The following is a 25,529-nucleotide window of genomic DNA, read 5'->3' on the forward strand; positions in this document are numbered from 1 at the left end:
GGCCGAGGGGCGGGGCCAAACGGGAGGGCGGGGCCAAACGGGGCGGGGCTCGGTGCCGTTCGGCCCCGCCCCCACCGCCAGGCCCCGCCCCGCGTTCGCGCCGCTCCGGCGGCACCGGCCCGGGGGTGCTCCGAGCGCTGCGGCGGCCGGGGACACCTCAGAGCCCCTTGCAGGGCCTAAGGGGGCTGCAGAGAGCTGGAGAGGGACTGGGGACAAGGGCTGGAGGGACAGGACACAGGGAATGGCTTCCCACTGCCAGAGGGCAGGGCTGGATGGGAGATTGGGAAGGAATTGTTCCCTGTGAGAGTGGGGAGGCCCTGGCACAGGTTCCCCAGAGAAGCTGTGGCTGCCCCATCCCTGGAAACATTCAAAGCCAGGCTGGACAGCGCTCTGAGCACCCTGGTCTAGTGGCGGGTGTCTCTGCCCATGGCAGCAGGGTTGGACTGTATGACCTTGGAAGGTCCCTTCCAACCCAGTTCAGTCTGTAACGCTATACTGGGATCTGCTTATTCCACATGAATGGCATAGACTGGGAATGAGGAGCTGGGGAATCTCACCTGTGGGTCATGTGGCTGCTGGGGTAATGTTCAGGCTGATGGCTGGAGGTGTATCACCCCTGCCTGCTCTGCAGCTGTGGCACCTGGCTGTGAGTGCTGTGTTAGTCAAACCTCATCTGCAACCACTGGCTTTGGATAGAGCCGTGCACTGCCAAACCACCCCCTCCCTTCCCAGTCAGAGCCACGTCCCTGGGTCACTCCCTTGAAAAACCTCTTTCCATATCCTGGATTAGTCCCACATCTCTAGGGTGTCCTTTCCAAGCCCTATGTCCCCTTCAGAGCATAAATGTCCCATCTGGCTGCAGGACAGTGGGGTGCTTGGTGGAGATGTGCCTCCACAGCCACAAGCCCCAGAGATGCCACACAGACACCCCAGTCATGCCAGCAGCCATGTCCAGCAGGGATGCCAGGTTGTCCATGTGTGCTACAGAGCTCCCAGGCTGCCCGAGGTTTTCCCCCATAGAGTCAGGGGATGCTCTGCAAAATTCTGGCATCCAATCTCTGGCCCCATGCTCGGGGCACAGACCTGAGGCCTTGGCACGAACACAATGACATGATGCTGGGTGGGACCCGCTGTCTGGGATCCCGCTGGCCAACATGTGCTGCCTGATTCTCAGGGCAGGGATTCCCATGGCTGGTGCCGTGCTGTGTGGCTGGGCTCAGCCCCAGCCGACACGCTCGCAGCGGGAGCCCTGTTAAAGCATCAGTGGTGCCCTGGCAGGCTGTCAGCCCGCTCTGAGCCTGTCCAAGGAATGCTGAGAGCGAGCTGCCATGGTGCAGCGTGACAGGGACGCCAGGCTTGGCTCTGGAAGGAATTGCCACCTGCCTGTGGCTCGCCCTGCCACCATGGCTGAGCAGGAAGGTGCCGGGCAGAGGTGGGTGACAGCATGGCATGGGGCCAGCCATGTCATCTGCCCCCAGCAGAATAGTTACCTCTTAAATTTTCTTTATTCCTTAATTTCCTTAGCCCTTTGCTCCTGTGAAAGGGACTGCGAGAAAAAAAATCCCTGTCTGGGATTTTACTTCCCCAAGAAAATGCTGCTGATATAGGTTAGGAATGGCACTCCCCAATTTTGTGCCCCCTGCCCAAGACTCTCCCAAACCAGATGTTGCTCACACCTTCCCTCCCACTGCCTCCTTCCTGCTCAGGGAATGGAGTTGAGAACTAGAGGCACAAAAAGGTGGGTTGAGATAAAAACCATTTACTGGAAACAGCACTTCTGTGAGGACCTCAGCACTCCCCAGCATCACACTCAGCCATGGGGCAGGGGCACAATTTCTTCATGATTCCTTTATCCCTGGTGACACTGCTGGTCCTTTCAGCAAGCCCCACTGGTCCATATTGTGGTGTGGTCTCATCTATCAGTGTCTTGAGTTGATGAAGGCTAAGCACAGACACAGCTGGGACTCACAGTACTCAGCCCTTCCCTGTCCCAAGGACTCTCCCTCCTCCCTCTCTCCCCATAAGCTCCACAGGTGCGTTTCCAGCCCAGTACTAAAGCAGCTACACTCGGCAGGAGTGGCCATGAACTCTCAGGTTTCCCCGGCAGTAGGAGAGCAAAGGGGCAGCAAATTGCTCTGGCTCACCCCTGCCCTGGGAGATGTGGGTAAAAAGGGATGGGAAATTCCCATTTTATTTCCAAAGGAGCTGCTGATTTTGTAGGTGTCCTAAAACGTGGGTTCCTCACCTGGCCCTGCCTTGTCCATGTCCTCTGGGAGGATGTAGTGCAGCCTCACCTGAGTGGGATAAAGCATATTGGGTTCCCACCAGGAAATCTTGGCTCCATCAATCACACATTAGTTTCCATAATTTTTCCTCAGTAGGATTCTTACCGAGTTTTGCTTGTAAAGTAATCCCAACCCAGCACTGGGCTGAGGTCTGGGGAGGACACATTTCACTGTATCTGTGGCTGGATCTCCCTGCACACACTGAATAAAACATCCGTTCCCACCCCTTTATTTACAGCCACCAGGTACCACCATCTTGGCTCCACGTGCTGAGAGTCCCTGAACCCTTCCTGAAGGCACATCGTGAACCAGACCCACCCTCTCTCCCACCTGCACTCCTGCCTCATCACCCTTTCACACGTGGAAGCAGCTTCCTGCTCCCAGGATTAACTTTGGCTCCAGAAACTATAAAGATCAGTCCACTGACAATGGTTTTCCTACTTATACATATTTTATTGCATTAAGGGAAAGACATCCGGCTCTGCAGTGTCTGCAAGTCAAGCCCAGATAAGATTATCCGGCACTTACCAGGAGTGCAAACAGCTGAGCATTACTGTTGTGCTTTGCAGTGTTTCACCTCGGAAAGGGCTCTGCTTGGAAATAAAAGCTCTTTCCAGGGACAAAGCCCTCATGCAGATAAATGATTAAAGGAAAAAGGCTTACCAAGGGCATTGGCACGCCAAGGCAATGTGTGACAGCCAGCACGGTTTATCCATCTGGGCAGTATTTATTTCTTATGGAAAGAGTTCCCAGAATTACTTATTGGGAGAACTCCTGTGGCCAAACAATTAGCAGTGTTAAAGAATCCCCTCCTAGTCTATCCCAGAGGATGTCACATGCCACCCTTCTGCCACCCCTCTAAGAGGATGAGGAGCTGTGCTGTGCTCCACACTGGTACCCAGCTTTAGGGATGGGATGAGACCCACCTCACCCATCCAGGGCTGTACCTGCAGAGCCGGGTGCTCTGGAGCTGGCACTGTGAGTCTGAGCCAGCAGTCAGGGGCTTTCAGCCACAGAGGGAGAGGATGCTGTGAATTAGGGACCCAGCCCCCTGGCCCCCCAGGCAGTAAGAGGTTTGAGTGTTGGATGTGCTGGTGAGGGGGAGTGAGAAGCTGCCAGCTGTGCCCCCACCAGCACTGCCTGAGGCTCTTCCCCTGTGCCGGGTCACTGAGAGACCTGTCCCTGCTGCCGGGAGGGTGGGGGTCAGTGTCTCTCAGGTCACTCAGCTGCACTCTCAGTGACATCTCTAACATCTGAGGACATGGCAGGGCTGTACTCTGGACATGCACAGGGCTCTCCTGATGGTCCCAGGCACTGTTAAACAAGAGCACATGCAGTAGTAGGAGAAGATCAGGGAACAGACGTAGTAGCTCCTCTCCTCTTTCCAGGTTTCCTGGCCTGCAAGTGGAGATTGGTCTAAAGATCTCACAAAACATGACTGGTCAGACCCCACCTGAACAGCTGCTGCCCTTCATGGGAACAAATTGTATTTACACCTTTAGTGAAGATACAGAAAGGTGTCCTGCTTGCCCTCTCCATCACAGATTGTGGCAGCAGATGTCAAAAAAGTAAATAATCTTTAAATGTTACAGACGAAGTGCCTGCTGGCTAATACTGCACTGGGGATGTCAGCTTCATGTTCACACTGAGAAAACAACATAAGGCAGGTACCTCTGAGAGTCTGGAGGACCAGAACAACATCCAAAGGTAACTGTGGTTCCATCAGGCTTGAGAGTGGCAAGGGACAGCAGAGGCACTGGCCTGCAGGAAAGAGTCTGGGTCTAACGAGAAACTGGAACCTAGGGATAAATGAAGATGAGATACAGAAGATTTTGAGTGTGAAACTAAAACTGCTGAGTTTGCAGGAGGAGCAGGCCAGGGACCTGTAAAGAGCAAGCCTGTAAGAACCTACTGGTACTGACAGAGTTGTCATCAGGTCGTTCCAGAGAGAAGGGTGGGAACATCTGCCAGGAGTGAAGAGAAGGTGGGTGCCAGGCTGAGAGGCTTGAGCACCCTCAAACAACATTGCAAGGGCCCTTGAAGAGGAGGGGCAAAGGTGCTTTTGGAGGGGTGAAGGTGCTATAATCACCTGTCTGCAATAGTCATTCTAGTTATCCTTGGGTATGAGGACAACACAACCAGCATAAAGTGAGCTGATGGGGTGGTTTTTTTGTATCTGTTCCTTTTGGTTGTTTTTAGAAGAGCTATTTGGGAAAATAACTTCAGCTTCAGTAGGCATGAGTCAATGCCATTTGGTGTAAATGGGAAGATCAATAGGGGCAGATTGGTGGCTGTTGCTGAGAACAAGCACAAATCAGGAGAAGTGAGGCGAGCTGGTTCCTGCAGCTGGGCAGGTTTGGGAAGTTGAGCATGGAAATAGAAAAGAGAAAGAAAAGGCACAAAAAAATCCCTATTAAGCACAAGGGAGAGGCTGGTGAAACAGAGCTTCTCCCCTAGCAAACAAGCAACACACAGACACCAAGGAGGGACTCTGGAAAGAGTGGAATGTCTCCAAGGAAAGAAAAGAGCCTTTGCTGGAAGATGGAGGAGTGCAGGGAGACTGTGAGAACTGCTTGCAGAGTTACATGGGATAACTATTCGCCCTTCAGCCAGGTAGCTGGGGACAGACAGTCCTCCTGTGTCCTCAGTACAGTGCCCTGGAGGTCAGACATCTCCTGCTCCCAATGTTCCAGGAGGACAATTTATGGCCAGTGACAACATGAGGGCACTGGGACAGCAGCACCAGGGAGGGAAGAGAGTCTTCAGAGATTTGCTGAGGGAGAGAAATGTGGCTGCACCTGGATTCAGGAAGAACAAACGTTGTGTCTCCAGCAGTGAGGGTGCGAAGTGTTTTTGTGGTGAGGGAGAAGAGGAATCCAACCCCGGATATTTGCAAGGCTTCAGGGAAAAGAAAGAAAGCTTGGTGGGCACAAGAGCTCTGCAACTACAGAGCAGTCTGCCTCCCTGCAGGATCCTTGACTGGAGAGCCAGTGGTCTGTCAGCACAGGGGAATCTTGAGCCACCAGTATGGCACAGGATGCCAAACTGGCCATGGGGACAGAGGGTTCCAGTCTGTGTGGGAAAATATTGATGCTGTGTTATGGTAGTGAGACCTTTCCGTGTGCTGCACAGGGAGCCCACTTGAGAAGGAAGCTGAGCTGGGCTGTCAGGATGCCTGAAGAGGGAGAGAGTCCATTGGAGAAGACACGGTGCAACATGGTCAGCCTGGAGCAGCAAATCCCAGCTGGAAGATGGCTGCAGCACAAGGGAGCCCTTGGCTCAAGCATGCTGCTGTGGGCCACCCTGGAGGGGCAAGCCTGCAAGAGCTAGCAGCTGAAACCCAGTGCCAAAAATTACTTGGACCCAGGATTCAGGGTTTGGGACACCAGCGTGGTTTCGATATACTCCTGGGTGTATATTGAAAGGGGAAAGGCTCTTCTGGGCTCACAGCCACCAGATCCCAGCCCACCAGATCCCATGGCCAGTGGCACTTGGGGAACTCTGGGCTCTCACACAGTGCCTTCCCAGGAGATTTGGGGCCCAAAGTTCTCACTTCATGGGGCAAATACAGGAGATATTTGGGTTCCTAAATCCATTTGTCATCACTGAAAACTTTTCCCTCTGTGTTCACAGAACCTTTGAGTGGATTTAATGAACCAGAGATGGAAAACTACATGGCTGGCCCACTGGGAAGGTACCACACAGACAGACCCAGCACAAGACCTGTGGGGAGGGCACCCAGCCCCAGCTCCCTCCCTGTACCCTGCGACCTCTCCATAACCAAGGGCATACCAAAGAGCTGGTATCCCCAGGACAGCACCACAGTCTGGGCTACCAGAAAATCTCGGGTTGGGCTCTCTGGCACCAGATGCCTTACTCAGAGGGTGCAGAGGGATGAGGCACAGCAGACTGTGTGTCCCCCCCAGCAAAACTCCCATGAGCCAGGGCAGGAGAAAATGTCAGAGGTGCTGTGTGAGTGGGATGCAAGTGGCATCTTCATTTCATTTTCCGATAACTGTAGGGCTTTGCAATTACATCTGCTGATCTGATAGTCATTAGGGAATGATCAGCCAGTCATTGGCAGTGGCTGTTTGCCTTTCTGCTAATTAAATTGCATTTGATTTGCAATCAAATCTAATGAGTCAAGTGAGCTTGAGGTAGGCTCAAGTGAAGCACAGGCCAGCTCCACAGCCTTGCTGTGCATGGAGAGCCACATCCCAGGAACACCACCAGGAACCACCCTGAGGCACAGGGGAGTGAGGGACACGTCTACAGGTGAGCAGTGCCAGCTTTGTGGCAGGGGCAGGGCTCCTGCTGTGCTGCCAGCAGGTGACCTTCGAGGCTTTGAGACGTGCACCAGTGCATTGGATTGGCATGGCCAAGGTTTGGTAGTGGGGGGGATATTGGGGTGGCTTCTGTGAGAAGTCACTAGAAGCTTCCTCCATGTCCAGCAGAGCCAATCCCTGGTGGCTCCAAAGATGGACATGCCACTGGCCAAGGCTAGGCCAATTAGGAGTGGTGGTAATGCCTTTGAGATTACATATTTAAGAAAAAGGAAAAAAAAAAAGGTTCTTGTCCAGTGGCAATTGTGGCCAGATAAGAGCGGGGTGAGAACATGTGAGAGGAAAGCTCTGCAGACACCAAGGTAGTGGAGAAGGGAGAGAAGGAGCTGCTCCAAGTGCCAGAGCTGAGATTCCCCTGAGCCTGTGGTGAAGACCATGGTGAAGCACCTGTACCCCTGCAGCCCAAGGAAGGCACAGGAGTGCAGAGATCCACCTGCAAGCCCTGGAGGAGCCTGTGCTGGAGCAGGGGAATGACTTCTGTCCCTGAGCAGCATCCCATTCCTGTCTCCCTGCACCATTGCGGGCAAGAAGGTAGAGCTGGTAAGGAGGGAGGGATGGGGGGGAAGGTGTTTTTAAGGTCTTATTTTACTTTGCATTTTCGTGCTCTGATTTTGTCAGCAATAAATTCAATTAATATCCCTAATTAGAGCCTGTTTTGCCTGTGAAGGTATTTGGTGAGTGATGTTTCCCAGTCCTTAGCTCATTGTTATATTTTCTCTCCCTTGTCCAACTGCAGAGGGGAGAGATAGACAGGCTTTGGTGGGTGCCTGGGGTCCAGCCAGGATCACTCCACTACAGCCAGACATCCTGTGCTGGCATGGAGTGCTCCTCTGGCAGGTGGTCCTCTGGCTGCCAGGCCAGGAGAGAGACAGCAAGTGCAGCCCTGACTGCGGGCTGTGGAAGAGGGGCAGGGAACAGAACAGGGCAGAGACCCCAGCACGGGGCTGCTGCTTCTCTCGTGCACCTCTCCTCATGCCAGGAGTGTCTGGCAGCTGCAGAGGTTTGGGACACCGGTGTGATTTCAGTACACTCCTGGGTGTGCATGGAGAGAGGAAAGGCTGTTCTGGGCTCACACCCACCAGATCCTGTGGTCTCATTCCGCACCATCCAAGGCAGATGGACAGGCCTGGTCCTGATGCCTGCATATCGTTTGAGTGACTCCTGCTGTGGTGATCACACCGCCAGCTGGTGGCTGGTGCTGTACCCGTCTCGTGCAAAGGCACATCCAGGAGCCTCTAACACACGACTGCTGCAGGCAGGCTGGTTGGGCACCCATGCACTCGGGTCTTTTTGGGATGGCCAAGAGGCCACATGTCATAAGCAGCAAGTGGGACCTGGCTCAGAGGCTGAAATTAAAGTGTCATCCTTGTGCCAGCCGGTGCTACTCTTACAACCTGAGATGATCCCATACACTCACATTTTATTTTTAAAAAGAGAAAAAATGAAAAGTCAAGAGGATTAACCATCACATATGGCACAGTGATTGTCTGGAAAGACCAGCTTAGCTTCCCTCTGAGCGCTTAAGCTGATATTAGCAAATACAAACCCTAAACAACATTGGGAAGCCTCAATGGAACCCAGTGCGATTGCATCAATTTAAGAATCTGATTAGAAAGAACATAGATATTCTTTAACTTGCTGAAGGCAACAATGTAAGACAAACAACGAAGACACCAGAATTTGGCTCCTTGCTCCTCTGCTCTGAGAAATGACATCAGGAGGGAAAATCTTGTGGCTCTGAAACTGCCCTCACTTGGGCAAGCTCAGCCAGGATCACTCCTGGCTGTTCACCATCCACAGCCCCCAGGACGACGACAGGAGGGACCACACCCCCCAGCACCCCCCGGTTCTCCCCAGACAGCTACACCAAGATCTGGGCAGGGATTCTGTTTATTTGGCAACAAGCAGGGACTGTGTCAGAGCTTGGAAGAGGGATGGTGGAGCAGCAGCCTGGGCGTGGGTCAGAGCATGGGTCTTGCATTGCTTGGCAGGAGCATCCACGAGCCAATCCACACTTCCTGGAAAACAGGCGGGAGAGGTGGGGGCTGAGTGAGGCAAGGAGACCAGTGGGAGTCTCCATTAGGATCAGTGCATTCTTCTCCAGTTCAGCCCAGATTTGTAGGGTGAGGCACCTATAGCAAGGGATTTCTAGTAACCCCTACAGCTGTTGTGTGCAACCACGTGGTGGGAAAGCACAGGCCAGGGAGGGCCAACAGCAAACACGTTTTGCATGGTGAGACACCAACCCCCTCTGGCCAGGCCTGCCAGTCCACAAGCCCAGGGGCCCTCTGGCAGGAGCCAGTGTCCTAGCCCTCGCTGCTCAGCTGTGCAGCTGTTTCTCTGGTGGTTTCAGCTCACGTGCCTGTGTTCAGTGCCAGGCACAGAGACCCTGGGGGTCTCTGAGTACTGCTCCTTGGGAGTCCCTGTGTACTGCTACCTGGGGGTCCCCACTGCAGAGCAGCATCCAAAGGAATGGTCCGACCTACGTGCAAGCTCCAGCAAAAGTTCAAACAGCTTAAACGCAGAGGAATCCAAAGAGTTCTTGGTGGCCCTTGCTGGGGCACCAAGAGGGACAATTTCCAGGAGAGGACATTGCAAACACCATGTCGCACTGCGGCAACTCACCTACAGCTCACCAAGTCTGCATTCCTCTGTGGAAGTAAAGAGAAAGCCTGAGTCTGGCACTGTGGTCTGAACAGTCCCATTTAACACCCAAAATAGACTACTCAGAAGAAACTTGTGGGTTTCTCCTTGCTCAGTGTGCCCAGCCAGAGCACCTCCGGCTGCCAGCACTCCCTCCTGCCAGCTCAGACCACAAAGTGGTGGCACTGATGGGCTGAGCTGGTCCCTGCCTGTGTGTCCCTGTACTGGCCCTGGGCAATGCTCACCTTGCTTGGGTAAGATCCAGATCATCTGGTCAGTGAAGCCATTCAGCTTGGCAAGTGTCTTGAACTGCGATTTGATTTTGGGTGTCACCCACTGGGTTCTGCCTAAAGACGAAGACATGAGTTAGCTCAAGGCTATGCCTGACCCTGCATCTCCTGCGAAGCTGGTGAGTGTGTCCAGCTGAGGGAGGGATGGATGGCAGTCCCTGGGAGAAGGCTGCAGGCACTGGCAGAGGTCCTGGAGAGCAGTGGTGGCCAGGCACATGAGACACCCTACCCAGGGAACAAGATGAGCCAGGGGTTCTGACACCAGCACAGTGACTCCTCTCTTGGTTCCTGTCCCCACTGATTCTGTTCCCCCTTTGCAGCAGAACCCCCCCTCTCCACCCCATTTCACCAAGCAACTTACCCAAGGGCGTGGACTTGCAGCACAGTGCAGGAGCCTGAGCCCCAGCCTCCCCTGCCACCCCAAATCACTGCCCCTTCCCTGCCACACAGTGGATACATGGTAGCCCCTGCCTCACTCCTGCCCCTCACCCAGGGCAGGAGTGAAGAGGGAGACCTCCTGTCCCCTGGATCCTGGCCTTGCAGGACCCTCAGAAGCACCTGACCCCTCTGAGCAGTTCTCCACTGCTGGCTACGCACTGTAAAGTCTCAGCATGTGCAAGGTCTCCCCGTTCTTCTGTCTGGTGGCAAGGACAATCATGTAGGACCTGTTGTTGGTATCCACCAGCTGCACCGTCTTATTGCCTCTGTCTGCAAAAGGAGGTGCAGAAAAATCAATTACCTCCTCCTGGAAACCCCCACGCTGCAAAGGGGCTGTAAAGCCCACCAAGTTCATCTTTCCTCGGAGTCTCCCCATCCTGGTTTTCTCTCTTGCTAAGGCTCCTCTGAAAGCCTGGGGGAGCCCACAGACCACAGCAGAGCAGAGGGACGGGAAGGTGAGGGCAGAAAGGGCTGTGGATGGTCAGTGCAAGCTGTTGGACGGTGTCAGACTGATCTTTGGGCTGGGAATGGTGGAAAACCACTCCAGCTCCATCCTCTGGGAACATCCACCCACAGCCTCTTTGCAGAATGAACCTGCTTTTCCCCAGGGTTTAAGCTTGGTCTGAATGTGTTTATCCCAGAGGGAGGGACTGGGGGGTTCTGCCATGCTGCTGGGCCACCAGCGCAGGGGTGCAGATGGCACCTGGACACAGAGGGATGTCCCACCCAGGACACAGGAGGGGCAGGCCATGCCCCCAGGAACAGCCAGCTGCTTCAGACAGGGATGATGGAACATGCCTCCACCCTGCCCCAAGAGCCAGGCACCCCCACTCACCAGTGCTGTAGTATTCACCCGGGCTGCCTGTTGGCTTGTAGATCGACTCGAATTTCATACATCTCTCAGGGCTGCAAAACAGTGAAGGATGCTCCAGCTGAGGTGAAGTGACCCCCTTTCCCCTCTCCTGTTCCAGGGTCACTATCCCAGATGTGGGACTTGCTGTTCAGAGATGGGATGGTGTGGCCAGGGCAGGAGGGGACAGACACCACTCTTGGAATAATGGGTACCTGGGCTGGCAGGGGACAGTGCTGGTGCCTGGGGATTATCCATGCCCTCACTCATGCTCTGAGCTTCTGGGATGAGGCTGGTTCTGCTGGGAAAGTTGTAATCATAGGGTCCTGTCCCACCCTCTGTGGTGGCACTGGTCCTGGCTGGTGCTGCCCCGAGCCTGCCCTAGAGAGCGGGTGCCCACAGCTGTCCCAAGCCCCTGGTGGTCCTGTCTCAACCCCTGCCCAGGTCTTTGGTGAGTGGACTCAGGTGGAGAACCACTAGTGAAGGTCCAGGGAGGAGGTTGGTAGTGAAGCCCGTGGAGAAAAGCTTGTGGGACTTACGTGGGAATTGCAAAGGAGACCTTCAGGTCACCATCCCCCAAGACCTCAATGTTGGCCATCGCCATCTTCAGCTGGTCCTTTTTTTCAAGGTAGGTCTTGGAGTCAGAGGCCATAGCAGTGATGTACCATGTCCCTGCAACCTGGCAGTGAGAGCAGGCTGTGAGTTCAGAGGAGCAGTCAAGAGTATCCCCTCCTCAGGGACCAAGCCAGGACATCCTCAGTCCATGGAACACCCACATCCCGTCCAGGCAACAAAATTCCCTCAGGGACGCCTATGCAGGAGCTGGGTGACTGTCCTCACCTGGGTGTGACAGCAAAGCAATGGTAGCTGTAGAGACCCCAGCAGTACCAAAACACCTCTACCCCGAGAGTCCTCCCCACGCTGCTGGTGACCAGAGACCCTTCCCGTCCCTTCCCTTCCCTTCCCTTCCCTTCCCTTCCGTCACCTTTCTCACGTCCAGCTCCGCAGCTCCCAGGTCCGTAGCCTGCACACGCAGCAAGCAGAGCAGGGGCAGCCCCAGGCTCAGACCCAAGGTCCTCATCTCGCCTCAGCTCCTTCGGCCTCAGCAGTGGAATGGGGAGTGCTGCCGGGGCTGTGGGATTTATAGCTCCGTGCTGCCCGCCCCGCCCCGCGCTGGAGCCGTGCTCAGCCCCACGGGAGCTCCTGGGGTTGGCTTCGGGGTAGGAGTCAGCCCAGGGTGAACAAACTCCTGGGGCACAGGGGGGGCCGGTGCCTCCCAGCCCCAAAACGGAGTTACAGGAACTGTTGCGCCACTGGTGAAATTGGGGATTTTCCCGGTTCTCGGAGTTACTTGTGAAAGAACAGCCGAACCGTTGTTTTTCCAACGGGCTGCCAGGAGCAGCGCGCAGTTCTTCCCGGCAGAGGCCCCGGGGCAGCCCCGTTGCCCAGCCCAGCAAGGCCCTCGGTGACCCGCTCTTCTGGCCAGGCTGAAGCCGGCCCCGGGATCCTGCTGGGATCGTGCTGCAATCCAGCCCCTCGCCGGCACAGCCTGACCCGCGGTGCCTGCGCCGGGCCGCTCAGGGCCTGCCGAGCACGGTGCGCTCTGAGCAGGGCGGGCACGGGAAGGGGTTCGTGTCCCTGTGCGAGTGAGTCCCTCCTTCCCGGAGCGGGATGTCCCCTGTGGCCTGGCTCTGCCAGGCTCCTGGGGTCACAGCCCCACACCTGCCTGGGCACCGAGGGACTCCGGGACAGGGAGGCAGGGAGGGCTCAGAGGCTGCCGTCGCTCTGCAGGAGGTGGAGGGGGATGAAAACTGCCCTTGGGGCTCGTGGCAGCATGGCCTTACTTTGGTCAGATGGGGGACCAAGGGGCATGGGGGCATGGGGGTCCATAGGCAGCCCTGGTGCCACCCCACTCCCAGCTGGGTGGCCCGGGAGAGCACTGAGCAGGGGATGGCGTTTCCTGGGGGTGTCCCCACAGGCAGCACTGCGCAGCCTGACTGCTTAACCCTGTCTGCCCAGAGCTACGGACCACCCAGACCCTGTTCACCCTGGCTCCATTCTTCCCTGCCCTGGCAGCTACTCCCCTGCACCTTCCCCATCCTCTGCTCCCCATCCTCCCCATGCTGGACACAGCAAACATCACATCAAGGGAGCCCCCTAACACCCGTGGGGGGCTGACAGGAAGAGTCAGCTCCAGGACTGCTGGGCTCAGGGTGCCTGGGGGCCCTGGCAGCACCCTTCTCCCTCCAAGAAAGCACCGAGCTCTGGGGCAGCTTCTGCATCTATTTATTTAGGAGGTTGAGGGTGATCCTGGTGTGGAGCAGGGGGGTCTGGCAGAGCCTGGACAGGGAGGATGGGAAGGAGCACCACGGACTTGGGAGCAGAGCCCATCGTCCACTAGGTCTGGAGTACACACGGCCCTTCAGCTGCAGAGGCAGGACAGGCAGACGATGTGATATGGAGCCCCGAGGCAGGTGGGGGATCCCCAGGGGCTGCAAATCCCTGCTCAGCCCAGGCCATGCTGGAAGGGAGTCACAGCTTCCCCTGGCCATGCTCACCTGATGTCCCTGGTGCATTGATCTGCTGGAAAGCAGAGAGGGGTGAGTGTGCCGTTGGCAGCACCCTGAGCCCCCACACAGAGTCCCCATGCAGAGGGGCCGCAGCTGCCACCCTGTGCCCTCGGGCCACTCACCTGACTTGGGCAGGATGGCCAGCATGTCCTCAGTCAGGCCCATGGTGGGGATGAGCTCCATGAACTTCTGCAGGAGGTGGGGGCTCACATCCTGCTCCCTTGCTGCAGCCACACACCCAAAGTGGGGGCTGGTGAGTGCAAGGAATCCCGGCAGCCAGCCCCACGCTGGGGGTCCAGCTACTGCGGGGCAGCATCTGGACCCCAGGGAAGGGCTAAGGTGAAGCCATGAACATGCAGGGTGGACACCAGGCAACCCACAGCTGCCCTGGGCTGGCAGCAAAGGGGCACAAGCCCTTTTGGATGAGTGACGCATTCACTTGGGGTGGTATGGGGTGGCTGGCAGGGTTGGGTTTCTGCAGCTGGGCTGGCACACTGCAGGGGGCTCTGGTTCAATCCACAAACAGCTGGAGATATCTTTAGTGCAAGGTTTCATTCACCCCAAAATTAATTCCCTAGGTGATGGACATGGGGTGCTGCTGTTGGTGGCCCTGGATAGTGGTGGGGAGCCCAGCCCCTGTCCGCCGCCAGTGCCCCCATCCCTTCCCGTGAGCCAGTTCCCCGCTCCCAACACGCACTGAGGAGCTGCAGCGCCGTGCTGGGCTCTGTCTCACTGTGCTGGGCCTCGTGCAGGACAGCGTAGTGGCTGTAGTCTGTGTCCATCACATGCAGATCCCTCTTCTCTTGTGCTCCTAAAGGACCCCAGAGGTGACCAGCTGGGCAACGTGGTACAGTGTGAGCCCTCCTGGGCCCTGCTGGGGCCCACGGCTCAGTGCCTGAGCCTCAGATTTGCCTGAGGAGGGTATGAGGAGAGAACCCCTGCACGATGTGGAGGAGCCAGGTGCCCACCCGCCCACGACCTCTCACTGAGCCAGGGAGGCAGAGGGGCCAAGCCCACCACCCACTCCTCCTGAGGCATGGGGGCTGGGGATGTCCACCCTCTGTTTCAGGGTACCCATGGCTCCAAAGCCCCTGCCCACACAGACCCACGTAGTGCCCCGCCTGCCCGCTCTGCTGGAAGAGCAGCTCAAACTTGTGGCATTTGTCCTGCCTGGAAAAGGAACATGAAAAAGAAAAATGTTTCTGGATGCCACATGGGAGGGCAGTGGGGTGGTGGGCACAGGGGGGAGCCCAGCCTGCCCAGGGGGATGCACCGAGGCAGGACTGGGCAGCCCGGGACAGTGGGTCTGGGGGAGTTGCTGTGGTGGGGAGGGGAGTCCCCGGCCCACGGGGAACTCAGCGAGCAGGACAGACACTTACAAGGGCCAGACCAACTTCATGGCCAGGTCCCCTTCTGGCATGAAGCTGATGATGGCCATGGATGACTTCATCCCATCCTTCATCTTCAGGAAGATGGAGCAGTTGGAAGCGATGGCTGTGACATGCCACATCCCTGCAAACTGCCCCAGGACATCACCAGTGGAATTCGGAAAAGCTGTGGGGACCTGCAACCTACCACCAGCTAGCGGGACCTGGCAGCCCAGAAATGTGCCGACCTGCAGTGAACCTGCTGCTGTCTGTAGGGACCTGTCACCCTCTTCAGGGACCTTCCACCATCTGTGGGGATCTGCCATGGAGAACCTGACAGCCCAGTGTAGAAACCTGCCAGCCTGTGGTGGCAGACCTGCCACCCTCTGTGGGGAGCAGCCAGGCAAACATGAGGACCTGCCACCTTCCTGCATGCAGAACACCCTGTCCTGCCCCATGCCAGGTGTACGGGTGCAGCACCTGGCCCATGTTCCCTGGAGAAGTGCCACACGCCCTTGGGGACATCATGGCCCCGCGTGCTGGTGTCCCTGCAGTGGGCTGGCGCTGGACACAGCAGCCAGGACTAACCTGGTTTTGCACAGGCACTCCTGGAAGCTGCCCTGGTGTTGGCTCAGGGATGGAGCTGGCAGGTGCCTGGGGGTGCCGCACAGGCCCCCTGCCCCAGCCAGCCCCTCCAGCCCAGGCAGGATGTGCCAGGCAGCATCCTGTGCAGTTACCTTCCCGGTGTCCAAGTCCGGCTGCACGGGGACCTGGGCCCCTGCCCGCAGCAGGCAGAGCAGGGCCAGCGCCAGCCCGGGCAGTGCCACTGCCATCCTCTCCCCGGAGTGGATGTGGGCAGGACAGGCTGCACCCACCTTTATAGTCCCCACTGCTGGCAGCATTCCTGCCCACGCCAGCTTTATGCAACAGGTTACACAAGAACAGGGATAACCTGTGCCTGGCTTAGGTGACAGCGCTGGCCCTGTCCCCCCTAGCTGCCCAGTCCCAGATGAATGCAGCCTTGTGTGAGACCCAGCCCAGAGCATGCCAGGACCAAGTGCTGCCCCGTGCCTGCTCCGTGTCTGGGGGAGAGCGTGAGGGGCATGCCCGGGGCCCCCTCCTGGCTGTTGCCATTGGTTCTAGGGTCTTCCAGTGATGGGATGGATCCCGCCTCAGGATCCTCAGTGCCAGAGAATGGTTGTGCTGCTGTTCTACCCCACAGCCCGCTGCCCTCAGAAGGGGTGGTGGCTTCTTAGGCTGGTGGCAGCAGGCTCAGACCCCACTGCTGGAGAGGGTCCAGGTTCATGGGATGGAGCCCAGGGGGTGGCCAGGATCGAGCCACACCCAGAGCTCACAGACATCCTTCTGCTTCATGTCCATCCTTCCCCAAACTTCTGGAGACCCCCTGATTGCCCATCGCCCCATTCCCATGCTGCCAGCCTGCTCTCCCGCAGGGAAACCACGGCAGGGAGGCTGGGGGAGCCCAGGGTGTCCACGGGACAGAGGGGAAGCAGATGCCCCAGTGGGTCCTAGCCTCGGGGACCCCTTTTTCTGGGACAGGGCAGGTTCAGTGGCCAGGCAGCACCACGGGGCAGGGCTGTGAGTGGACATGGGGTCTCAGCCCAGCAGCTCCACAGCCAGGAGCTGGGGTCAGCCCTGACCCCCAACCCCAGTCCCATCCCTACTGGCCATGCTTCCCCCTCCCCATCACCTCGTTGGGGCTGCTCCACAACAGTCCAGCAGGCAAGGTCTGGTTTTTTATGGGCTTTAATCGGGACAGGGATTCAGGTGTGGGTTGTGAAGCCAGGGAGCGAAGGCTGCTGCGGTGCTGGGGGGGCACTGGGGGTTGGATGGGGCAGGGTGGTCACCAGCTTGGTGCTGTTGGGGCTCTGGCTGGCAGCAGCTGGTGGGTCCGCCTGGAAAAGATGGGGGGTGAGCATGGCTGAGCTGTGGGAGACCAGGTGACACACAGGGGGACATGGGCTTGGCCAGCCCCACACTGGGTGGGTGGGCACCCCACAGGGCTGGGTGGGGGATCCCCAGTAGGTGTGAGGAGAGGAGTGACCTGGGGAAAGGTTGTGGAAGGGCTGGGGGCTCTGTGGGATGCAGCGGCTTTAAACACCCCCATACCCTCCCGCAGGGCTGGTCTGAGCCCCAGCAAAGGCAGGACTCACCTAAGCAGCATCTGCCATGCATTTGTCTGTAGGAGGAAGAAACAGGGAGATCAGCTCCTCTGGGGGCTGTGGGACCTCAGCCCCCCTGAGGGATCCTGAATGGGGGCACCCCATGGCTTGCCCCACGCTGGCCCCACAGAGAGGCAGGGACAAGCCAGGAGGGTCTCCTCCCTCTCAGTCCCCCTGGAGTATCCTGCCCCCTACTCCCCGACACCCTCCCCGTGCTCCCAGCCTCACCTGTCTGGGGCAGGATGAGGATCTCGTCGTCTGTCAGGCCCTGCTCCCTGGAGAACTGGGTGAACATCTCCAGGCGCTCGGGACTCAGCTCCTTTGTCCGGCCTGCAGCCAAGAGCAGGGTGAGAGGCAGCCCCCCTGTGCCAACCAGCACAGGGGCACAGGCAGCCCAGCAAGGGGGTCCCGACCCAGCCATCATCCCCCCATGGGTCACCCCAGCTTGGGAAGTGACCCTAAACCTGCCCTTCTCCCATGGGAAAGACAGACATCCCGGGGGGTGGACAGCATGGGGGTCCTGGGGCAGACGTACTGTAGAGCAGCACCATGGTGGAGGAACCGGTGCCCTTGGAGATCTGGGTGGCCACCAAGGCGTACTCGTCATAGTTGGTCTCCACCACATGGATGTTGTGCTTGCTGCCCCAGCCTGTGGGGGACATGGGGCACGGCTCAGCCCTGAGCTCCAAATCAGCCCCAAGGCAGGAGCAGGGACATCAGGGCTGTGAGCATGTCTGGGGCTGCCCCATGGGAGCTGGGCACTCACGTGTGCTGGTGTAGCTGAACCGCCCTGGCTGCTCTGTCTTGATGTAAAGACTGTTCCTCGTCACGCACTGGTCACCCCTGGGGAGCACAGCAGAGGGGGATGCACCAGTGCCCACCCCCAGCACCCCCTCCCTGCTCACCCCTCCCCACGCCCCATACTTGGGGTAGGTGGAGGTAACTTCCAGGTTCCCGTCTGCGGTGGCGGAGATGATGGTGGTGCACATCTTCATCAGGTGCCTCTTCTCCTTGAACCAGTTAGAGTTGGAGGCCAGGCCGATGCTGTACCATCTCCCTGTGAACTGCATACAACCTCCACTCAGCCCCAGCTGGGCACAGACCCTGTCTCACCTCTCAGCCCCCACCAGCCCCAGCCCAGGCCATGTCGCTCTCCCCTGGCAGCCCATTCCCCACAGAAGGACAGTGTCCCAGGGTCCTCGTTTCCCAGGGAGCTGCTACAGCTCTTGGCAACCACAAAACCAGGAACAAGGAAATCAATGCCTGTTTCGTGACATGCCCTTCACTGCCCTTGCCTGTTTCCTTCCTCTTCACCCCAAGCCCAGGGAGCGTGACAGGACTGTCTGACTCTGAGATGCCATTTCCATCCATCTGGGGGTCTGAGGAGGGGTCAGGACACTGGGTCCAGCATGGCTCATTCCAGTGCACTGTATGGAGCCAGCAGTGTGATGCCCCTCAGGGGAACTGCTGGCCTTGGAGAGCAGCTGTGCCGGGACCACCCTTGCAGCACATCCCAGACCCCTGTCCTCCCTCCATCCCCATCACACCTTCCTGGGGTGGCTGTGTCCCCCAGGACCTTTCCAGGGGCAGAGGGGTGTAGGGGACACCCCAGCACAGCAGCCCTTGGTTTTTTTGTGGCCCTGGGCTGGACTCTTTGTTGGGGTGGGGTTCTCATGGCCTATCTCTGTGCTGTCAGACTGCGATTGTTTTTTGCACTCTCCCCTGTAAGATCCCTGTGCATCCACACCCACTCCACAGCACAGCAGCAGCTTGGACCCATGCCTAACCCAGGGTCCTGCCCACCCGCTGGAGGCTGCGTGCTGGATCCCCTCCAGAGCCACCAAATCCAGGTGCTGGGAGGTCCCCAGGATGGGGGGGTGCATGTGCACCAGTGCGAGCCTGTCCCCCCATCTACCACCCCCTCCCCACATCTTCAGGACAAGAATCCCCCAAAACACCCCAAACCTCCACAGAGGTGATGCCGGTTGGCCTGGGTCACCTTGTCCTGCTGGAAGTCAGCTTGGACAGGAATGCTGTCCTGGGCGTGCAGTGTCCCGAGCAGGGCCAGCCCCAGGATGCCGAGCAGTGTGGCCTGCATGGCTGAGCCGAGCCGAGCTGAGGCGAGCTGAGAGCTGGAGGCAGAGCGCAGCAGTGCCGGAGAGTTTGTTGAGCCCCTATTTATGGACAGGCGTTGCGGGGGCCCCCGGGGAGCCAGCCCTGCCTCCCCCCGTGCCGTTATGCAAGCTGGAGCAGGGCAGAGCGCTTGAAGCCAAAGGGCAAGCTGGGGATCCTACGCTTCCCTCCTGTTGATACGCCGTATTTTGCTCCAGGGTGCCAAACTGCTCTGCACTGAAAACAGCCAGCGGCCGCCCTGCCCCCAGCGCTGCCGGGCCGGGGAGCAGGGCCCAGAGCTGCCCCAGCCACGCACGGTGGCCTCACTCGGACCCAGAGTGCGGCTCCAGTGAGATGGAGGGCAGGTCCAGTGCCTGCCAGGTCCCAACCCAACGCATGGGACTTGGCACCTGTGTGTGCTCCTGCGGGACCCCCTACTTTGCCTTGACTCAAGTCCCTGCATCACCCAAGGAAGCCTCTCTGCTGGCCCCAGCACCCTCGGGGTGTGTCCCAGTGCGGGGCAGCTCCGGGGCGTCCCGCTGGTGAGCCGGGGAGCCCCATGTTCAGCTCCCTGGGGACCAGCATGCAGCCAGATGGATCCCAGAACTTCACACCCCACCCGCCCCAGCACCCTGCACCCTTTGCCAGGAGGGGCTGGAGACGCCCTCCCCCTTGGTTTGGGGTCACCAGCAGACAATCCGGGGACCCCCCTGCAGGGGCTGGGTGCCAGCTGCAACGCCCATGGGTCTGGCAGGGTTTGGGCAGGGCTGGCCATGCCGGGCAGAGCCCCGGCCCCGCCGCGCAGCCTTGCCCGGGTGCTTTACGTAAGGAGCCTGTTTTCACAACAGCTGGTTTTCCCCTGGCAGCCCCCCCTGCACATTCCCTTCCCCGCGCCCCGCTGCGAGGCCGCCCTGCCCCGCGCACCCCGCGCCTGCCCGGCCCCGAGGATTTATGAAAACAAAACAAAAGCTGAGCCAGGCAGGACTGGACATCACGAGAACCTGGCTGGGGCCCCACACGCTGTGCTGGGGCTCAGTCTCCCCCGGAGCTCACCCTCAGGGTGCCAGGGGAACTCTTGCCATCGGGCACAGAGGCAGTGACACCCGGGGGTGTCACTGTCACCTGGCACTGCGGCAGGAACACAAAGTCCCCCCTGCTGCCAGGTACTCCCAGCTCCCTGCCCAGGTGCCAGGAGGGGGTGCCCGATGGATACCTGGGTGGTGCCAGGCTCTCCTGGAGGTGGCAAAGCTGGGAGCCAGCCCAAGGACCTGGAGGTGGCAAAGCTGGTGCAAGCTCAGGAGTACGGGAGTGCTTGAGCAAGGCTGGGGGCAGGATGTGGTATCTGGGCTGTGGGTCCCCGTGGCAGCTGGACACAGACCCTTGGGCATAACCCGGGTGTTTGCACCCAGAGATGGTTTAGCCCCAACGACAGATGGGCTGAGCCGGGATGAGGGCTGTGGGGAATCCTTGGGGGCCAGCCCAGCTCCCGGGGGATCTCCCCTTGCCCCCCTATCCCCCTGCCCAGTGCAGCCACTTCGGGGTGCAGGTGAAGTGAGCTGGATCCACTACAGCCCAGCTCTGGCAGGCTCGGGGGGGGGCCAGGCTGGACTGCACGTGGGCGGTGGGAACAGGGGCTGGCTCCGGGCACAGCACGTGGCTTCCCTTACATAATTCCCTGATAAACAACATGTGTGACCAGTTCCCGCTAGGATTGCAAAATGCTGGGGGCAGAGGGCTGCCGGGGGACTGGGCCCCCACCTGCCTGCTGCAGGGCTGCTCCCTGTCCCCTCCTGAAGCCAGTGGCAGTGGGCCATTCGCCTGGAATGCGTGGCAGGACAGCCTTGGCCAGGCTCCACATACAGGGAGGAGGGGTCCGATGAGGGGCTGCAGCATTAACCCTGGGGCTCTCCCCTAGTTCAAGACCCCGCAGGCCCTGCAGCCCTCCCAGGGCCTGCCTGTCTCTCTGAGAGGTGCTGGCTGTGCGGGCAGGGGTCCAGCGCAGGCAGCAGCCCCTCGGGGAACCAGCTCTGCAGGGCTGGGGCAGGGGAATGGGGTGTGTCCCGGCCCTGCAGGCCCTGGGGATGGGCAGCAGGACTGTGGGACTAAGATTTCCTCCCCTGGGGTCCCTGAGGGATCTCCCAGCTTGTTGGGGGAAAAGGCAGATGCTGTGCTCTCCCCAGTGCCCCTAAGTCCATGCCCCCTGTGGCCTCAGGCACGGTGCTGTTCCCCTCAGGGTCCGGCCCTCCCTTGCCCCCTGCCAGCTGGACCACAAGCACCACATCACGGAAACCACCACAATTCCTGCCCCGCTGTCCCATGGCTGGGGAGGGCTCAGGGAGATGGCGGGGGTCTGTATGGAAGGGGGCTGCACAGCCCCCCAACACACCCTCGGCACACCCCAGCCAGGAGCACATGTCCAAGGCACTGGCAGCCCATGGTGGAGGCAGTGCTGGCCTGGCTGGGGCACACCAGGAGGTGACTGGCCTGTACACAGGCTCTTCTCTGAGGCATTTATTGGGGTGCTGCTGGCTGCTGCAGGAGAGTGGGGCACAGAGCAGAGGGGGGACACAAGCTGGGGGGCACAGGACAAGGACAGACGCAGCTGCCAGCACAGCTGGAGGGGCTGAGGAGCCCCAGGGCTGACTCCAAGCTGTAGAGCAGCAGTGGGAGCTGATGAAAGTGTGGCTCAGACCTGTGTGGCCATGGGCAGCTGGCTGAGGTGAGGGCTGAGGTCTGGGACCCCGTGGCAACTCCGTCTGCACCTACAGCTTCGTTTCTGGAAGGAAGAGAAGTGCTGAGGGGCTGGGGGGGTGTTCAAGCCCAGCGCCAGGGCTGGAGACCTACCTCTGCCTCCCCAAGCACCAATGACAAGTGATGGAGCTGTCCCCAGGGACCCCAGCCCTCGCCCCAGGGTGTCCCTGTGCCAGGACATCTCATCCCAGACCAGCCCTCACCCCAGGAGACACCAATATAGATCCATCAAGCCCAGTCTGACCCGTGGGAGGGATGAATGGGGCTTGCTTTGCCAGGATGTACCTGATGCCCATCCTGAGTGAGTTTGCCACACAAGGGCACAAACTCTGTTCTGGGGAATGGTCTGGCATGGCCTCTCCCGTGCAAGACCAGCCCTCCCACACTCCTGGGGCAGGACCACACAGCCATGGTACAGTGTGGATCTGGCCCAGTGTGTCCAGCCCACAGCCAGGACAGGGACACCCCACTGGTGGCCAGTGTGGGACCAAGCCTGGCACATGGGGGCACCCAGCGCATCACTCGGCATCCCCAACTCACCATCAAGGATGTGAAACTCATCTGCAGAGTCACAAAACCCTGCAAGAGACAGAGGCCGGGGGGTCACCTTATCTGGGACCTGGCACCCTCCAGCCCCTGCTCCCCCAGGACATTGCGGGGCACAGCCCCATCCTTGCATCTTTGTCCCTGGGGTGGCCGGAGCATGGGGACAGACCCCACACGGGTCTCCCTGAGGACCATGTGCCACCCACCGTAGGTGGGGAAGTAGTAGGTCACATCCTCACTCAGACCCACAGCCCTGACGCGCTGCTCAAACTTGTCCACGACGGCGTCACTGACCAGGCTGGTCCGTCCTGCACACGAGGAGACACCATCAATGGCCTCAGGCCCTACCTGGCCCTGTCCCGAAGCCCCCCACGTCCCTGCACAAGGCTCAGGGCCCAGGGAGCTTTCAGCCCAGAGAAGTGGGTTCCCAGTTCCCCCCTTACCAGCTCCCCCACAGCATCTGGGGACAATTCTGCAGCTGGGGAGTGACCCCCATTGCCACGTTGGGTCCTCCAGGGCTTCAGCTGGCATCCCCTGAGTCCAGCACAGGTTTCCCACCCCTGTCCCTCACCTGCCATGAGGCCCTGAGCCCTGACGCACCATAGAGCTTAACAGAGATGCTGTGGCCCTTCTGGTAATAGAGGATGGTGAAGCTGCTGGGGTCGGCCTCACCCACCACCACATCCACCTTACTGCTTTTCCTACGGCCTGCGAAGGACAAGACGATAGCCCAGTTAGTCCCGGTTAATCCTGGTTAGCCCCAGCATCATCCAGGGGCTTCATTTCCCCACAAGCCGGGTGTACAAGGGGTGAAAATTAGGGCCAGAGTGGGGCAGCCCAACAGGCACCAGCCCATGGTGTCAGCCGTGACGGCATCTGGAGCTTAGAGACCCAAGACATAAAATACTGGGAGGGCACTGGGAAGAGGGACATTGGTACCAAAACCGTGCCGAGAGCAGGACTGGGGGGCTCCAGCAGCCTCCTGCCACCCCAGACCAGTCTCCCTCACCCTTCAGCAGGAAGCGTCCGGGGGCCTGGGTGGGAAGGTAGTGCTGCCTGATCTCCCAGCACATCCTGTCCCTGCATGGGGAGAGAAGGACATGTCAGCACCGGCTGTGGAGGGTCTTCCCGGGTCCCTGCCTGCTCTGATTGCCAGGGTACACACGCTGCGTTTCCTTGGGACTTTGTTTTCCCCCCAGGGAAAGATGTCCCAGAACACTGGGGAGACAGGCACTGTGAGAGATGCTGAGCCCAAAATCTGCTGAGCCCAAGGAGTTCCTGCCACCTCCCTGCAGTGCTGAGCCTGGTCAGAACCTCAGGGCTCACCAGGCTGGGGAAAGTGCTCACAGATGTGCTGAAGGTCCCCATCCTCAGACATGCTGCCTCTGGGATAGTCCCAAGAGCCAGTCCTGGGCTGGGCAGCCACGGAGCCACCACGTGCCTCAGTTTGGCCAGCCTGGCTGTCCCCACACTGACCAGCCTGGGCACTCTGAGCCCAGCCTGGGCTAGTGGCTGTGTGGGTGGCAGGGCGCCCATCATGGCCAGGGGTTCTACTATGGAACTCCCTGGAGGGTATCCCACCCACACTTGGCTCTGGGGAAGCTCTGTCCTTGGAGCCTGTGGCCAGGGCACTGGAACTGCTCTGACCTGCTTTCAGAGTTCCCATCCCACCCAGCATTCCCTGTCCCCATCCCAGAGCACCAGTCCTGTTCTGACCTGCCTGCAGCATCCCTGTTCCTGCCCGCAGCCCCTGTGCCCAGCATCACTCACAGCTTCCTGAAGGTGCTGATGGCCAGGCTCTGCCCATCCAGGACGGTCACCGTCACCATCGTGGCCTCCAGCTGGTGGCTGTGCTCTGCCAGATAGCTGCAGCGGGAGGCCATGCCGACCAGGAACCACTTCCCTGAGAGCTGCATGGCACAGGGGTGGCACCATCTACGGGGCCACCAGCCTGGGGTGTCACCACTCAACCACCCTGAGCACCCTCCTTCCCCTCACTTGACACCTCTGCCCACAGCCTGTCCCTTGGGGTGCCCACAGGGCACAACTGCCCTCCAGGTGCTGGCAGGTGGGCTGGCCGGGCAGAAGGAGCCTGACATGGGGACAGGCTGGGGGTGTGTACGAGGTGTCTAAGGCACCTGCCCATTGCTCACACTGCCCACAGCACTGTGGGCACTCCAGTGCCACACTGGTTGTATGCTGGGCATCACTTGATGCCGCAGCCCCAGCTCAGCCCCACCAGCAGAGCCCCGAGCTCAACCCAAGAGTGAGGGTGGCTGCACGGGCCCTGCAGCAGCCCCACATGGGTGAGGACAGGGGTCCCTGTGAGGCTCCGGCCCCTGCACCTGCCCTGTGGGCAACTCTGCAGGCAGTGCCGGGGCTGAGCTGGGCTCTGGCAGCCCCGGCGGTGTGCGAGGGGCACCGAGGGGCTTGGGCTGTGGATGGGCTGGGAGGCTGAGTGTGGGGAGGACGAGGGGGTCAGCCCTGGAGGGGACACGGGACAGGAGCCACCGCGGCTCCCTGCAGCCCACCCAAGTGCGGGGTCAGCGGATGCCCACAGACCCCCTCCCCACCCCCTCACCTGCTGGAGGCTGAGCCCCTCCTGAGCCACCACCTTCTCCAGCGGACTCTGGGGACGGGGCGGCCGCCGTCTCTGCGCCGCCCTCTGCCCCCGCGTCGTGAGGAGCAGCCCGAGGAGCAGGAGGGTGCGCAGGGCCGCCATGTGCCGCTCTGCGAGGCCGCCGCTGCCGGGAAGCGGCGGGGCCAGGCGGGCACGGCCGGGAGCCAGGGGCCGGCCGGGGTCAGCGCCGGGGTCAGCGCCGGGGTCAGCGCGGGGCCGGGCCGGGCTGGGGCTCAGTGAACGGGCCCGGATAGGGCCGGGGGTTGAAGAGGGGCCGAGGCGGGAGGGTCCGGGCACAGACCCGGGCGGGGGTCCCGGGGGTCCCGGGGGTTCCGCGTGGGCGGGGCCTGTTCGGGACTGGGCGTGGTCTAACGGAGGCGTGGCCGTGGCGGCTGGGCGTGCCTGTGGGGGCGTGGCATGAGAAGGGCGTGGCATGAGAAGGGCGTGGTCTGAGAGGGGCGTGGTCTGGGCGGGCGGGGCGGGGCGGGCCAGCGCCGCTGCTGCAGGGGCGCCCGTGAGCGGTCGTGCCGC

At 59.8% G+C, this 25,529-nt stretch overlaps 5 protein-coding genes across 13 annotated transcripts in view; all 5 read right to left on the reverse strand.

Annotated features, from left to right (window-relative positions):
* The window catches only part of NPDC1 (neural proliferation, differentiation and control 1), a 47,818-nt gene that overhangs the window by 22,083 nt on the left and 206 nt on the right, over window positions 1-25,529 (reverse strand). The gene's annotated exons all lie outside the window — the stretch shown is intronic.
* Window positions 8,501-11,969, reverse strand: LCNL1 (lipocalin like 1). 6 transcript variants are annotated; one of them, XR_006020371.1, is made up of 8 exons: window positions 11,835-11,969; window positions 11,389-11,528; window positions 10,835-10,905; window positions 10,159-10,269; window positions 9,517-9,618; window positions 9,254-9,279; window positions 9,066-9,121; window positions 8,501-8,646 (listed from the first exon to the last, which is right to left on the reverse strand). XR_006020371.1 is itself a non-coding variant. In XM_042052216.1 (8 exons), exons 1-6 carry the CDS (start codon window positions 11,928-11,930, stop codon window positions 9,254-9,256), a joined length of 546 nt encoding a protein of 181 aa, XP_041908150.1. In that variant the 5' UTR covers window positions 11,931-11,969; the 3' UTR covers window positions 8,501-8,646; window positions 9,066-9,110. The 6 variants fall into 6 exon arrangements, 4 of the variants coding, with proteins under 4 accessions (XP_041908150.1, XP_041908149.1, XP_041908148.1 ...); XM_042052216.1 differs by having other exon boundaries at window positions 9,066-9,110; XR_006020372.1 differs by having other exon boundaries at window positions 8,607-8,646; window positions 9,063-9,121.
* On the reverse strand, window positions 13,129-16,434 carry LOC121676131 (lipocalin-15-like). 2 transcript variants are annotated; one of them, XM_042052213.1, is made up of 6 exons: window positions 14,799-16,434; window positions 14,525-14,589; window positions 14,117-14,230; window positions 13,542-13,643; window positions 13,408-13,429; window positions 13,129-13,275 (listed from the first exon to the last, which is right to left on the reverse strand). In XM_042052213.1, the coding sequence occupies exons 1-6, from the start codon at window positions 15,242-15,244 to the stop codon at window positions 13,272-13,274; spliced, it is 753 nt and encodes a 250-aa protein (XP_041908147.1). In that variant the 5' UTR covers window positions 15,245-16,434; the 3' UTR covers window positions 13,129-13,271. The 2 variants fall into 2 exon arrangements, with proteins under 2 accessions (XP_041908147.1, XP_041908146.1); XM_042052212.1 differs by having other exon boundaries at window positions 13,408-13,432.
* On the reverse strand, window positions 16,538-19,136 carry LOC121676134 (lipocalin-like). Its single transcript, XM_042052218.1, has 7 exons — window positions 18,969-19,136; window positions 17,894-18,033; window positions 17,736-17,812; window positions 17,505-17,618; window positions 17,198-17,299; window positions 16,961-16,986; window positions 16,538-16,702 (listed from the first exon to the last, which is right to left on the reverse strand). The coding sequence occupies exons 1-6, from the start codon at window positions 19,065-19,067 to the stop codon at window positions 16,961-16,963; spliced, it is 558 nt and encodes a 185-aa protein (XP_041908152.1). The 5' UTR covers window positions 19,068-19,136; the 3' UTR covers window positions 16,538-16,702.
* C8G (complement C8 gamma chain) lies at window positions 21,578-25,462 on the reverse strand. The gene is made up of 7 exons (XM_042052211.1): window positions 24,960-25,462; window positions 24,149-24,288; window positions 23,388-23,458; window positions 22,979-23,086; window positions 22,585-22,686; window positions 22,373-22,411; window positions 21,578-21,857 (listed from the first exon to the last, which is right to left on the reverse strand). Exons 1-7 carry the CDS (start codon window positions 25,431-25,433, stop codon window positions 21,844-21,846), a joined length of 948 nt encoding a protein of 315 aa, XP_041908145.1. The 5' UTR covers window positions 25,434-25,462; the 3' UTR covers window positions 21,578-21,843.

The sequence above is a fragment of the Corvus kubaryi genome, unplaced genomic scaffold (genome assembly GCF_017639235.1).
Source record: "Corvus kubaryi isolate FWS band 111438036 unplaced genomic scaffold, C.kubaryi_AGA036_p1.0 78, whole genome shotgun sequence".
NCBI lineage: Eukaryota > Metazoa > Chordata > Aves > Passeriformes > Corvidae > Corvus > Corvus kubaryi.